Source organism: Anolis carolinensis, unplaced genomic scaffold (genome assembly GCF_035594765.1).
Source record: "Anolis carolinensis isolate JA03-04 unplaced genomic scaffold, rAnoCar3.1.pri scaffold_7, whole genome shotgun sequence".
NCBI classification, from domain to species: domain Eukaryota; kingdom Metazoa; phylum Chordata; class Lepidosauria; order Squamata; family Dactyloidae; genus Anolis; species Anolis carolinensis.
In genome coordinates, this window is record NW_026943818.1 from 1,554,435 (window position 1) to 1,570,443 (window position 16,009).

General features: G+C 40.4%; 1 protein-coding gene across 4 annotated transcripts in view; it reads right to left on the minus strand.

Moving 5' to 3' along the window:
- The window catches only part of nr6a1 (nuclear receptor subfamily 6 group A member 1), a 106,718-nt gene that overhangs the window by 23,452 nt on the left and 67,257 nt on the right, over nt 1-16,009 (minus strand). For all 4 annotated transcript variants that reach the window (XM_062960741.1, XM_062960739.1, XM_062960742.1 and 1 more), the window contains one exon: nt 2,338-2,568. In XM_062960741.1, the coding sequence (XP_062816811.1) occupies nt 2,338-2,568 (231 nt within the window). The remainder of the gene's footprint in view (nt 1-2,337; nt 2,569-16,009) is intronic.

Genomic DNA, 16,009 nt, shown 5'->3' on the forward strand with positions numbered 1-16,009 from the left:
TAGATACATACATATACAGTAGAGTCTCACTTATCCAAGCCTTGCTTATCCAAGCCTCTGGATTATCCAAGCCATGTTTGTAGTCAATGTTTTCCATATATCGTGATATTTTGGTGCTAAATTCGTAAATACAGTCATTACAACATAACATTACTGCGTATTGAACTACTTTTTCTGTCAAATGTGTTGTATAACATGATGTTTTGGTGCTTAATTTGTAAAATCATAACCTAATTGGATGTTTAATAGGCTTTTTCTTAATCCCTCCTTATTATCCAAGATATTCGCTTATCCAAGCTTCTGCCGGCCCGTTTATGTTGGATAAGTGAGACTCTAATGTAATTCTTGATTGGCTCCCAGTTTGTTTGGGTTTTTTTTTTTTGGTCTGAACTCAGTTCATGGTTGATATGCAAGGAATTATTAATAATAATAATAATAATAATAATAATAATAATAATAATAATAATAACAACAACTTTATTTTTATACTCCGCCCCATCTCCCCGAAGGGACTTGGGGCGGCTTACCTGGGGCCTTGCCTGATAAAACAATCAAATATCAAAACACAGCAATAAAACAGTTATCCAATAAAAACATCAATTACAGTAAAAACAATCATTAAAATCAACATAAAACATACAATATTAACACTGGAGACTAATTCATAGAACCCAGGCAAAGTGCAACATGTGCCGAAATGGGCCGAAATGGGGAAGGTAATTTTACAATTGAAATGGACAAAGTGCAAAATAGCATTGGCAACATCTCGAGAATGGGGCTATTCTAAAATGGGCAGATTGATCAGTCCGACACCAAATTCAGTATCAAAGGCCTTTTGGAAGAGCCAGGTTTTTAAGCTCCTACGGAAGGAGGGGAGGGTAGGGGCCTGCCTGATCTCTCTAGGGAGCGAGTTCCAAAGCCGGGATGGGGGCCACGACAGAGAAGGCCCTCTCTCTCGTCCCCACCAACTGCGACTGCGAGGGTGGTGGGAGCGAGAGAAGGGCCTCCCCCGACTAGCGGAGAGAATGTACGGGTTCCCAACATCCCAAAAGGAGAATCCCTTTCTGCCAGCATCAACTGATATCAATAGAGTGGTAAATCCACTACAGGTTTTGACTGAACTTTAAAGGTGATACTGAAGAGTACAAGTCAAAGACTAGGAATAAAAGTGACCAGCAAGAAAATGCAGGAATTAAGGCTACGGTGGTATGGCCATGTCGTGAGAAGAGAACCAACATCCGGAGTTCAGACTGAAGCTGGATGTGGATCCACTGCCTCCACTGGCATGTAAGACATCAGTCTCAGGGCCAAAGCATTCTGTCTGCCCCCAAATTTGGATCTATGTTCATTGTGCCTGCAAAAGCGTTTCTGCCGTTCGGGATTCCGGCCTGCACTTCTTGACCGTGCCCAGGAGAGGGAACTCTCTCCCAGTCTCTCGGCCTCCAGATTCCTTCTCCATCCACACAGAGGCTCTTCTTCTTAAACAGAAACAGAACCCCAAATTGCTCCCATTCCTAAGCTGCCGAGGAATCTGGGGAACCAGTGACAAATGGATCACCCTTTTCTGCACCCTGCAATACCCGACCCCAAGACTTAGTTAAGCAGCTAAAACAATAGGGCTGACCCCCACTCATTTCTTGTCACCAGTTTATTCCTTTATTCTCAGACTCCGGATCTCCCAAATGCTGCCTCGCCTCCTCCAAAGTGGACCAAAAGCACAAGATTACCATATGTTCGCAACCCCATGCTCACTTGCAAATTCTCCCGAGACACAATTGTTTTTCACATCCATCAAAATAATTTTCACAAAGACCAGAACAGAACCAGAACGGGGTGGCTGGTGGTTTGCAATTTCAAAGGAGGGGCAGGCATTTGAAGTCTGTTACTACAAGAACAACACAGCCCCATGGCAAAACAGCTTCCTTCGAGGCAGCAGTCTAATACGATAGGTCTTTCCAAGCTGTGTGTCAGAACACATGACTGTGTTGGCTGCATTGTGTAGGTGTGTCACATGAATATAACAAGATATGACAAAAATATTGGAAAGGTATGTTATCTTACAAGTTGTATATTTTTAAAATATATGGAAGGTTTTCATGTCCCCACACATTTCATTCTTACAATTTATGTATCTCTTACATAGGGGTTGGTTTAACCCTGGCATGGGCAAACTTTGGCCTTCCGGGTGTTTTGGACTTCAACTCCCACAATTCCCGAGAGCCAATCGGGATCTGCCCTGGACTCAGCTCCAGGTCCGGCCAGGCTGAGGTGCCACTTTCTCCCCCCCCCAGCCCCCCCCTGAGCAGCAAGGGCAGTGGGCCTTGCAAGGAAGGGTACCTTTCCGGTTCATCCCCATCTGGAGACATTTGAGCAGCCGGCAGTATTGGCACCTGTTGCGCTGCTTGCGGGACATGACACAGTTCTTGTCGCGGCTGCATCGGTAGACCCGCTTGTTGCAGATGCTCCGCTTGAAGAAGCCCTTGCAGCCCTCGCAGGAGATGATGCCGTAGTGCAGGCCGGTTGCGCGGTCGCCGCAGATCAGACAGGTGCGTTGGTCAACCCGGTCATCTGCAAGAGGAAAAGAGGGCATCACGGTGAGGACCACAGCACAGACAACAGGCCTTCCTTCCACACAACCCTACAGCCCAGAATATCAAGGCTGATCATCCACAAGATCTGCTTTGAACTGGGTTATCCCTAGTCCACACAGCCATATAATCCAGTTCAATGTGGTTTTTATACAAGTGTGGAAGGGGCCAAAGGCTCAACCAGCTGGAGCAAGGCTGGGAAGGACAGGACCCCCCACAAAACAGGCTGAGAAGGACAGGACCCCCAACACCAATGGGATGCAGAAATTGAAGAGTAAAATTAGGCAAGCTGCCACCTTGGAAGTGTTCAGGAAGAGCTTGAAAAGCTGGCTCTTCACACAGGCTTTTGAATAAGTACCGCTTATTGTACGTGAAACTTTCATACTAGTGGTTACTTCTGATGGGTTGCACCTGTATGGTTAATTTTTTGATATAGCCTCAGGGTTCACCCCCATTTTAAGGTTCTCCCCAAGATCTGATAGCACTTTAACTTCATGTTTCTAAGTCTCACTCAGTGCACTTTTGCCCAGTTCATTTCATGATTTTATCGCTGCGTTTTAACTTACGTTTTACAAATGATTATGACTTTATTTTATGCCTTTTAATTTTCATTTGTGTGTTTCTCGGTATCTGATATTATTGTATGTTCGTTTTGTATTTGTAAGCCACCCCAAGTCCCCCTGGGGAGATGGAGGCAGGGTATAAAATTATTATTATTATTATTATTATTATTATTATTATTATTATTATTATTATGTTATTGTATGACACAGCAAACAAGATAGATATGCTGGATTTCATATCACAAAATCACAAGTCGAACTCTTCCCAAGTGTCTAGGACTGTGTGATGTTATTATTATTATTATTATTATTATTATTATTATTATTATTATTATTATGTTATTGTATGACACAGCAAACAAGATAGATATGCTGGATTTCATATCACAAAATCACAAGTCGAACTCTTCCCAAGTGTCTAGGACTGTGTGATGTTATTATTATTATTATTATTATTATTATTATTATTATTATTATTATTATTATTATTATTATGTTATTGTATGACACAGCAAACAAGATAGATATGCTGGATTTCATATCACAAAATCACAAGTCGAACACTTCCCAAGTGTCTAGGACTGTGTGATGTATTTTCGGATGATGCGCGCAGATCCCATAGGGTGGCCTTTTGCAGTTGGCAGATTGTGATTTTGTCAATGTCTATTGTTTCCAAATGCCGGCTGAGAGCGGCTGAGTTTTTCCTGTTGTTTTTCATCAATGCGACTGTCACCTGGGATGGCGACATCAATGATCCAAACCTTTTTCTTTTCCACAACTGTGATGTCTGGTGTGTTGTGTTCCAGAACTTTGTCAGTCTGGATTCGGAAGTCCCACAGTATCTTTGCGTGCTCATTTTCCAATACTTTTGCAGGTTTGTGATCCCACCAGTTCTTTGCTGCTAGGAGGTGGTACTTGAGGCATAAGTTCCAAAGAATTATTATTATTATTATTATTATTATTATTATTATTATTATTATTATTATTAATCAGGACCTCAAGATTGAACTTCAAAGACTCTGGCAGAAACCAGTGCAGGTGGTCCCGGTGGTGATGGGCACACTGGGTGCCATGCCAAAAGATCTCAGCCGGCATTTGGAAACAATAGACATAGACAAAATTACAATCTGTCAACAGCAAAAGGCCACCCAACTGGGATCTGTGCACATCATCCGAAAATACATCACACAGTCCTAGACACTTGGGAAGTGTTCGACTTGTGATTTTGTGACACGAAATCCAGCATGTCTATCTTGTTTGCTGTGTCATACAAATAATAATAATAATAATAATAATAATAACAACAGTCCTAGACACTTAGGAAGAGTTCGACTTGTGATTTCGTGACACGAAATCCAGCATGTCTATCTTGTTTGCTGTGACATACAAATAATAATAATAATAATAACAACAGTCCTAGACACTTAGGAAGAGTTCGACTTGTGATTTTGTGACACGAAATCCAGCATGTCTATCTTGTTTGCTGTGACATATAAAATAATAATAATAATAATAATAATAATAATAATAATAATAATAATAATAATAATACATCACACAGTCCTAGACACTTGGGAAATGTTCAACTTGTGGTTTTGTGATACGAAATCCAGCATATCTATCTTGTTTGCTGTGACATAATAAAATATTATTATTATTATTATTATTAAACCTTTCTCAAAATGCTACTCTTTGGGACTTCAACTTCATGAGTCCCACTTCTGTCTGGATATAGGGAGCGCCAGAGATAGGAGATGCCACACCAAAGGATGGCGGAAGGCGGAAGCCACTGGCTTCCAAAGTCAGGCCTCATTAGCCCAGATATGCAGCCAAGCATAAAGGCGGTTTTGCACAGGACGCTGCACTGCTCACACATGACATCCAAAGCCACACGTCTTTGGCTGAAGATCATTTCAGCTGCCACGAAATCACAACTACGAAAACAACTAAGTGCCAGGAAAGGCTGCCCTGCCTTGCTGCCTTTATGCTCCTGAAGACTCCAGTGGGAGAGGCAGGACAGGTGCAGGCCTGAGCCCCACATGGCTTTTCCCAGGGCAATGAAAACAAACAGCCTTACAGAGAACAGCAATGGTGGACACGTTTCTTATGGCCAGATGGCAACAGAGAGGGAAACGGATGGGGGCAGAGGGGGCAGCTTGCTGGAGGAGCCGACAGATGCAGCCGGAGCCACTTCTGGACCCTTTTTTGGACCTTGGGAGACCCCCACCCACCCAACAGCAACCACCCAGGGCAGCACAACTGCTTTCAGTCCACTACCGTATAAACTCGAGTATAAGCTGACCCAAATGTAAGCCGAGGCACCTAATTTTACCACAAAACAACTGGGAAAACATTGGCTCCAGTATAAGCCAAGGGTGGGGAATTTCAGAAATAAAAAGAGATACCAATAAAATTACATTCATTGAGGCATCGGTAGGTTCAATGTTTTTGAATACTTACATAAAGCTCAAATTTAAGATAAGTCTGGGGAGAGCGTGGATGAGCTCCCTCTTTCAGCTCCAGCTCCATGCGGGGACATGAGAGAAGCCTCCCACAAGGATGGTAAAACATCAAAACATCAGTGCATCCCCTGGGCAACGTCCTTGCAGACGGCCAATTCTTTCACTCCAGAAGCAACTCCGGTTGCTCCTGACACGAAATGTCCAATTCTGATCAAATCATTATTCTCATCTTCTTCAATGTCAATGTGCTTATGTATCCTTTTAATAATAATACAGTAAAACAATACATGTAATAATAATAATAAATATGATCCTATGATTCTATGAATTACAGAAAAATAATACATGTAATAATAAATAGAGTAAAATAACAAATGCAATGGGTACAGGTAAAGGTTTTCCCCTGATGTTAAGTCCAGTCATTTCCTACTCTGGGGGTTGGTGCTCATCTCCATTTCTAAGCCGAAGAGCCGGCGTTGTCCGTAGACACCTCCAAAGTCATGTGGCCGGCATGACTGCATGGAGCACCGTTACCTTCCCGCCGGAATCGTACCTATTGATCTACTCACATTGGTATGTTTTCGAACTGCTAGGTTGGCAGGAGCTGGGGCTAACAGTGGGAGCTCAGTCTGCTCCCGGGATTTGAACCTGGGACCTTTCGGTCTGCAAGTTCAGCAGCTCAGTGCTTTAACACACTGCGCCACCAGGGCGCCTTATAATAAATGCAATAATAATAATAATAATAATAATAATAATAATAATAATAATAATAATAATATCAGAGTGAAATAATAAATGTAATAATAATAATAATAGAGTAAAATAAATGTAATAGCAGCAACAATAATAGAGAAAAATAATTCCATCAGTCCTTAAAGAAATACATGTTATAATATATGTAACTTTAATGTAATACAATATTATACTAATAATAATACAATATGATAATATTGATTATATATCATATAAATGTAATATTAATAATATTACCGTATAATGATATAGTACAATATTGTAATTTAATGCTTATATTGTGCTATGCTAACAATATAATATTGTATGTAAATTTGATAACTTGTGAGCCACCCTGAGTCCCCTTCGGGGTGAGAAGAGCGGGATATAAATGTAGTCAATAAATAAATATAAATAAATAAATAAATAAATGTAATAATACCAATAATAATAGAGAAAAATAATAAATGTACCATATATTCTCGAGCATAAGCTGACCCAAATATAAGCCAACCAGGACCCTCACCCGAGTATAAGCCGAGGGGGGCTTTTTCAGTCTTAAAAAAAGGGCTGAAAAACTAGGCTTATACGCGAGTATATACAGTACTTGCTTGGACGGTGCAAACCCAGCAGATACAGAAAGTGCCTGGTGCCTTTACACTAACAGATTCCTCATAAATACCCAGGCAACATCTTGACAAAGAGCAGCTCCTAAACAGACTTTGCAGTCAGGAGTTGCATAATCTGGGTCTTTAGTTATCTGATGACCACAGAAAAGGGGGGATTAGTGGTCCTTTCTGGGTGGGATCGGACTGACTCCTCTGCAATCCCTCCCTCTCGCCCCTCCCCAATCCCAATCCAAGCCATAAAGGGGATCCAAGGCCGACTTGCCCACCCCCAGATTCGAGGGGAAGCATCTGCCCCACTGTTAAAACCCAGACAGAGAGGCAGGAGAGGCTTCCCAGCTCAGGGCACGTCCCAGTCAGGGTAGCATTGAAACCCAGTTTAGAAACTGGAAATGTAGGCACCCCAAACTGAGTGTCACTGAGTTTGTGAAAGAGGGCTTGCACCAACCGTCTGCTCATAAGACACACAAAGAGACACAAAGGATAGCCATGCAGTTGTGGACAAGTCTACATAGCAGTATTGCCCAAACACGAGTCGGAGAACATGAAAGGCTCTGCAGACTCACTCAGCCAGAGAAATCAGCCAGAGCAGAGCACTTGATGAACCAACCTGGACACAGGATATTATTTGAGAACACAAAAATGCTTGACCACTCCAACAACACAGAGAAACCATTGACATCCACAAACATGTGGACAACTTCAACAGAAAGGAAGAAACCATGAAAATGAACAAAATCTGGCTACCAGTATGTAAAAACTCAAAAATCAGAACAGTAGATGGGAAGCAACACTCTTGAGGGCAGAGGAGCCCCAAGAACGGCTAATGACTCTGAACAAAGGATGCCCCCCAGGCAAGAGATAAACCTTTCCAATGCTAATTAGGGTGATTAACTGAAACATTAACACTGGCTTCCAAGTGACAAAGGACTCTTGTCACACCCTGGACTCTCCACAGATATATACCCTGTTTCCCCTAAAATAAGACATGACCAAAAAATAAGACCTAGTAGAGTTTTTACTGAATGGCTAAATATAAGGCCTCCCCTGAAAGTAAGACCTAGCAAAGTTTTTGTTTGGAAGCATGCCCGCCAAACAGAACACCAGATCAGTAAATGTATGTACCATAGATTGTAGTACATACATGGAAATATTAGTAGTTACAAGAAATTCTTGATAGGATTCACACTTTGTCTGGTTATGCTGGTTTATGACGACAACTACTGTACAGTCTATATATATAAAAGAGTGATGGCATCGCGGCGACCCACAAAACAAGAAAACTACAGGCCCCCCAACCTCGAAATTTGACGACACAACCCATCATCCACGGCTCTAGGTTGATACAACAAAAAGAAAAGAAAAATAAAGTCCTAATTAGAGAGAGAGGAATAATTGCTTTTATCCAATTGCTGCCAGTTAGAAGGCTAAGCTCCTCCAACTTGGTCTCCTAGCAACCCAATAAAAAATAATAAAAAACACTAAAAAATAATTAAAAACACTAAAAAATTAATACAATAAAATACCATAATAACAAAAAATAACTAAAAATTATACAAGAAAATAATAAAATATAATAAATAAAAAGATAACTTACAATAAAATTAAAAAATACAAATAATGTCAAAAAAAACTTACACAACAATTTTTAACCAATACCACCACCACTTTGCCACAGCAACGCGTGGCCGGCCACAGCTAGTATATTGTCCAACAATAAATGTGAATTTTTCTTCATGGAAAAATAAGGCATCCCCTGAAAATAAGACCTAGAGCATCTTTGGGAGCAAAAATTAATATTAGACACTGTCTTATTTTCGGGGAAACACGGTATTTACTTTCCTTGCCTAGTTTATCCATGCCTCACAACCTCTGAGGATGCCTGCCATAGATGTGGGCGAAACGTCAGGAGAGAGTACTTCTGGAACATGGCCACACAGCCCGAAAGACATACAACAACCCTGTGATCCCGGCCATGAAAGCCTTCGACAACACATTGATAGCCACGCTGGTCGAGGAGAAAACAAATGCCAAAGCAAGCCAAGGGCTTCCAAACTGTGCCAGCTTCTGAATTCTGGATAACTTTACATCATACGAGGTGCTATCAGTCCGGCCAAAAGACTCGCCAGGCTGAGGCCTGAAAGACACCCGGAAAGCCGATTACACCCTGGAAAATGACAACAACAACCTCCTGGCTGTGGCCAAAAGCTGCAGCAACCCCACATGGCCCCTGGGGTTGTTGGCTTCTGCAGATTTCATCCTCATTCATGCATGTGCTTTGTGAAATGGACACGGTTAGAGGGCAGAAGTAGCCATGAACCTACCCTTCTGTTGGACTTTTTCATAGGATGCAAAATGGGGAGGGGGGCATAGGCCTCAAAACAGCTCCTTCACCTTGAGGTTTTACTGGGGTCCCAGAAAGAACGGAAAAGTACCAATTTTCAGTTGTTTCAGAGGCCAGAAGGACATGATGTGGCTCAGAAGCGGCAAGAATAACTTATGCAAAAGAATGGAGGGCGAAAAACAGACCTGATATAAATTCTTGGTTTGATAAAATTCTGGAAATTAGAAACATGGATAAATTAACATACTTATTATCAAACACTCAGGGCAAACCAAAAAAAAACAAAACAAACAGATTGAGAATTGATAAAAAATTATTTAAAAAATGAGAAATGTAAAGTCTCTATATATATAAAAGAGTGATGGCATCAGGGCAGCGGACAAAACAACAAAACTACAGGCCCACCAACCTCGAAATTTGACAACACAACCCATCATTCACGGCTCTAGGTTGATACAACAAAAAGAAAAGAAAAATAAAGTCCTAATTACAGGGAGAGGAATAATAGTTTTTCTCCAATTGCTGCCAGTTAGAAGGCTAAGCTCTGCCCACTTGGTCTCCTAGCAACCTACTCAGCCCAGGGGACAGGCAGAGTTAGGCTTCACTTAGGCCTCTTCCACACTGCCTATAAAATACATAGACCCCCCTCTACCCTCACCACTTTCACAGTACACAAACAACCAAATGCATACTAAACATAAAGACAACCATACAACAGACATTCAATACCACCACTACCTCAACAATTTCTCACCAACACCACCAGACAACGCCACAGCAACGCGTGGCCGGGCACAGCTAGTTATAATATAAAGAAATATTAGATGAGTAAGAAGGGCAATAGAATTGTCTCAGAATAAAGAATTGAGAACAGAGGCAGAAACAAGATAGGAGATATAAGGGTACCGGTAGTACCAAGGGAATAATATAAGAAACACCGCATAATAGATGGAAGTCGATTTTAATAAATGTGTGTTTTAGTCTTGTAACTATGTAAAGTTGTCTGTTCGATTAGATTCATGGGTTTTTTTAGTACAGATTTTCTTTTGATTTTTTGTTTGTTTTGTTTTTGTTGTTATGTATTCACTTACTGTCACTGTCAAATCTTCGTCATCTCATTGTAAACCACATCATTATAAATGTTAGCAATAAAAATTTATTTTTATTTTTTTAAAAAGAAGCCCAGATATCCATGAACCAGAGGGCCAGTAGGCAAAGCAAGACAAACCTAGAATAATGTGTCCAGATCTGGGCACCGCAAGAGAGATGTCAACAAGCTGGAATGTATCCAGAGAAGGGCGACTCAAAGGGTCAAGAGTCTGGAGAACAAGCCCTATGAGGAGCGGCTTAAAGAGCTGGGCATGTTTAACCTGCAGAAGAGAAGGCTGAGATTTTTTTTTAAATGGAAATCTATGTGCTTGTCCCAAACCACAGCCTATCCACAAAGTCAATGGAACTTACTGTATATACTTGAGTATAAGCCTAGTTTTTCAGCCCTTTTTTAAGACTGAAAAAGCCCCTCTTGGCTTATACTCGGGTGAGGGTCCTGGTTGGCTTATATTTGGGTCCGCTTATACTCGAGAATATATGGTACATTTATTATTTTCTCTATTATTATTGGTATTATTACATTTATTATTTTTATCTATTATTCCTGCTAATATTACATTGTGTTGTCGAAGGCTTTCATGGCCGGGATCACAGGGTTGTTGTATGTATGGAGGTTGTGAGGTATTGTGAGGTATCCATGCCTCACAACCTGTGAGGATGCCTGCCATAGATGTGGGTGAAACGTCAGGAGAGAATGCTTCTGGAACATGGCCGCACAGCCCGAAAGACATACAACAACCCTAATATTACATTTATTTTACTCTACTTTTATTATTATTATTATTATTATTAATACATTTATTATTTCACTCTGACATTATTATTATTTCAATTATTATTTCACTCTATTTATTATTACATGTATTGTTTTCCTGTATTTATTCTTCTTATTATTGTTACATGTCTTATTTTACTCTATTATTATTAAAAGGATACATAAGCACATTTACATTGAAGAAGATGAAAATCATGATTTGATCAGAGTTGGATGGTCTTATCTTAAATTTGAGCTTCAAAAACATTTAACCTACTGATGCCTCAATTAATGTAATATTATCGGTATCGATTTTTATTTCTGAAATTTCCCACTCTCGGCTTATACTGGAGTCAGTGTTTTCTCAGTTTTTTTGTGGTAAAATTAGGTGCCTCAGCTTATATTTGGGTTGGCTTATACTTGAGTCTATACGGTATTTAAATACTGTCTTACAACTTTTCCAGTGGATCTATTCAATTTGGGACTAAGTCTGAGGCTTTTGTCAACACACTTCAAAGCAGAGAAGACCCGTGTTTTGATTACAGGGACTTCGGGAAGTACAAAAACGTGGCTCAAGAGGAAGGGAAAAAATCTGCCATGAATCCTCTGGAAAACAAACACAAATGTATATCTCTAATTCCTTCTCCATCCCAGATCACTCCCCACTGGATCCTTCCATGGTGGCGGGATACAAAAATAAATTATTATTATTATTTTATTATGACACAGCAAACAAGATAGATATGCTGGATTTCGTATCACAAGTCGAACACTTCCCAAGTGTCTAGGACTGTGTGATGTATTTTATTATTATTATTATTATTATTATTATTATTATTATTATTATTTTATTATGACACAGCAAACAAGATAGAGATGCTGGATTTCGTATCACAAAATCACAAGTCAAACACTTCCCAAGTGTCTAGGACTGTGTGATGTATTTATTATTGTTATTATTATTATTATTATTATTATTATTATTATTATTATTATTATTATTATGACACAGTAAACAAGATAGATATGCTGGATTTCGTTTCACAAAATCACAAGTCGAACACTTCCCAAGTGTCTAGGACTGTGTGATGTATTTATTATTATTATTATTATTATTATTATTATTATTATTATTATTATTATTATTATGACACAGCAAACAAGATAGATATGCTGGATTTCGTTTCACAAAATCACAAGTCGAACTCTTCCTAAGTGTCTAGGACTGTTGTTATTATTATTATTATTATTATTATTATTATTGTATGACACAGCAAACAAGATAGATATGCTGGATTTCGTTTCACAAAATCACAAGTCGAACACTTCCCAAGTGTCTAGGACTGTGTGATGTATTATTATTATTATTATTATTATTATTATTATTATTATTATTATTATTATTATTATGACACAGCAAACAAGATAGATATGCTGGATTTCGTATCACAAAATCGCAAGTCGAACACTTCCCAAGTGTCTAGGACTGTGTGATGTATTTATTATTATTATTATTATTATTATTATTATTATTATTATTATTATTATTATTATTATTATTATATGACACAGCAAACAAGATAGATATGCTGGATTTCGTTTCACAAAATCACAAGTCGAACACTTCCCAAGTGTCTAGGACTGTGTGATGTATTTTCGGATGATGCGCGCAGACCCCAGCAGGGTGGCCTTTTGCCGCTTATTGTTGTTGTTGTTGTTGTTGTTGTTGTTATTATTATTATTATTATTATTATTATTATTATTATTATTATTATTACCAAAGGAAGAGGAGTTGTTAGCCCAGGACACCGACCCAGTTAGATGTGGGGAGGGGGCTCCCCTTTCTGGGAGGTTCTACTGGGATCTAGCGGGAGGGGGAAACCTCGCCCCATAACTCACAATGGCCTGCAGTTTCTGTATTGATCTCTGGGCCCCAGCCCCCATTCCTGAGGAGGGGGAGAGGGCTTAAGAAAGCCAGGCTTCCTGCTTGGGGAAAAGCCAGATTGCACTGCTGTGGGGCCAGCCCCCTCCCCAGGAGGACGGTTAACCCTCTCTGAGCCAACATATGGTGCCTGGTGGAAAAAGCCAAACATCCTCTCTTCCCACAACTAACTTTCTTATGACTGGAGTCCAGAGGGAACCAAAACAAGGGTTTTGAAAGAGAGGGATGCACTGGAGGTGTGCTATTTCGCAGCTCTCTCTGGTCTCTCCACGGTTCACGTGGCCTCTGAGCGGAGGGGCGGTGGGTGGGTGGTGGGTGTTGTTTTGGAACGAGAGGCCTTGAGAACACGCTTGGGAGCCTTGTGGGGCTGGAGGGCTCTTGCCTCAACCTTTGGTCCCTCTTGGGCTTTTCACAATCCTTTTCCCTCTGCATCTGGAGAAAACACTCGCATTAGTGAGCCTGGGTTGCTCTGTGACTTGAAGGTTGGCTTGCTGACCTGAAAGCTGCCAGGTTCAAATCCCACCCCGGGGAGAGCGCGGATGAGCTCCCTCTCTCAGCTCCAGCTCCATGCGGGGACATGAGAGAAGCCTCCCACAAGGATGGCAAAACATCCGGGCATGCCCTGGGCAACATCCTTGCAGACGGCCAATTCTCTCACTCCAGAAGCAACTCCAGTTGCTCGTGACACGAAAAAAAAATTATTATTATTATTATTATTATTATTATTATTATTAGAGCCTCCAGTGGCCTAGGGGATAAAAGCCTTGTGACTTGAAGGTTGGGTTGCTGACCTGAAAGCTGCCAGGTTCGAATCCCACCCAGGGAGAGCACGGATGAGCTCCCTCTATCAGCTCCAGCTCCATGTGGGGACATGAGAGAAGCCTCCCACAAGGATGGTAAAACATCCGGGCATGCCCTGGGCAATGTCCTTGCAATTCTCTCACTCCAGAAGCAACTCCGGTTGCTCCTGACACGGGGGAAAAAAGTCATTGTATGTCTTTCGGGCTGTATGGCCATGTTCCAGAAGCAGCATTCTCTCCTGACGTTTCACCCACATCTATGGCAGGCATCCTCAGAGGTTGTGAGGTATATGGAGAAACTAAGCAAGAAAGGTTTATATATATCTGTGGAAAGTCCAGGGTGTGAGAAGAACTCTTTCCAATGCTAATTAAGGTGATTAACTGCAACATTCACTCTGGTTTCCAACTGACAAAGAGTTCTTCTCACACCCTGGACTTTCCACAGATATATATAAAACTTCCTTGCCTAGTTTATCCATGCCTCACAACCTCTGAGGATGCCTGCCATAGATGTGGGCAAAACGTCAGGAGAGAATGCTTCTGGAACATGGCCAGGCAGCCTGAAAGACATACAACAACCCTGTGATCCCGGCCATGAAAGCCTTCGACAACAGACCTCGCAACCTCTGAGGATGCCTGCCATAGATGTGGGCGAAACGTCAGGAGAGAATACTTCTGGAACATGGCCATACAGACCGGAATACATACAACAACCCTGTGATCCCGGCCATGAAAGCCTTCGACAACACCTCTCACAATGGCCTAGGGGATAAAAGACTTGTGACTTGAAGGTTGGGTTGCTGACCTGAAAGCTGCCAGGTTTGAATCCCACCCAGGGAGAGGGTGAGCTCCCTCTCTCAGCTCCAGCTCCATGCGGGGACATGAGAGAAGCCTCCCACAAGGATGGTAAAACATCAAAACATCCGGGCAGTGTCCCCTGGACAACGTCCTTACAGACGGCCAATTCTCTCACTCCAGAAACAACTCAAGTTGCTCCTGACACGGAAAAAAAATTTCTTCTGGTCAATGTTTAAATATTATAACTGCTGCATGTTATTGTTTATTGATGTATTCTACATTGTTATTGTTTTGTATTTGATATTTCTGTGAGCCGCCCCGAGTCCCCTTCGGGGGAGATGGTGGCGGGATACAAATAAAGTTGTTGTTATTATTATTTTATTATGACACAGCAAACAAGATAGATATGCTGGATTTCGTATCACAAAATCAAAGTCGAACACTTCCCAAGTGTCTAGGACTGTGTGATGTATTATTATTATTATTATTATTATTATTATTATTATTATTATTATTATTATTATTACGACACAGCAAACAAGATAGATATGCTGGATTTCGTATCACAAAATCACAAGTCGAACACTTCCCAAGTGTCTAGGACTGTGTGATGTATTATTATTATTATTATTATTATTATTATTATTATTATTATTGTATGACACAGCAAACAAGATAGATATGCTGGATTTCGTATCACAAAATCAAAGTCGAACACTTCCCAAGTGTCTAGGACTGTGTGATGTATTATTATTATTATTATTATTATTATTATTATTATTATTTTATTATGACACAGCAAACAAGATAGACATGCTGGATTTCGTATCACAAAATCACAAGTCGAACACTTCCCAAGTGTGTAGGACTGTGTGATGTACAGTAGAGTCTCACTTATCCAAGCCTCACTTATCCAAGCCTCTGGATTATCCAAGCCATTTTTGTAGTCCATGTTTTCAATACATCATGATCTTTTGGTGCTAAATTCGTAAATACAGTAATTACAACATAACATTACTGCGTATTGAACTACTTTTTCTGTCAAATTTATTGTATAACACGATGCTTTGGTGCTTAATTTGTAACTTAAATAATAATAACCTAATTTGATGTTTAATAGGCTTTCCCTTAATCCCTCCTTATTATCCAAGATATTCGCTAATCCAAGCTTCTGCCGGCCCGTTTAGCTTGGGTAAGTGAGACTCTACTGTACTATTATTATTATTATTATTATTATTATTATTATTATTATTATTAAGTGGGTTCAGATGTAAAGCCAAAGAAGAAAAC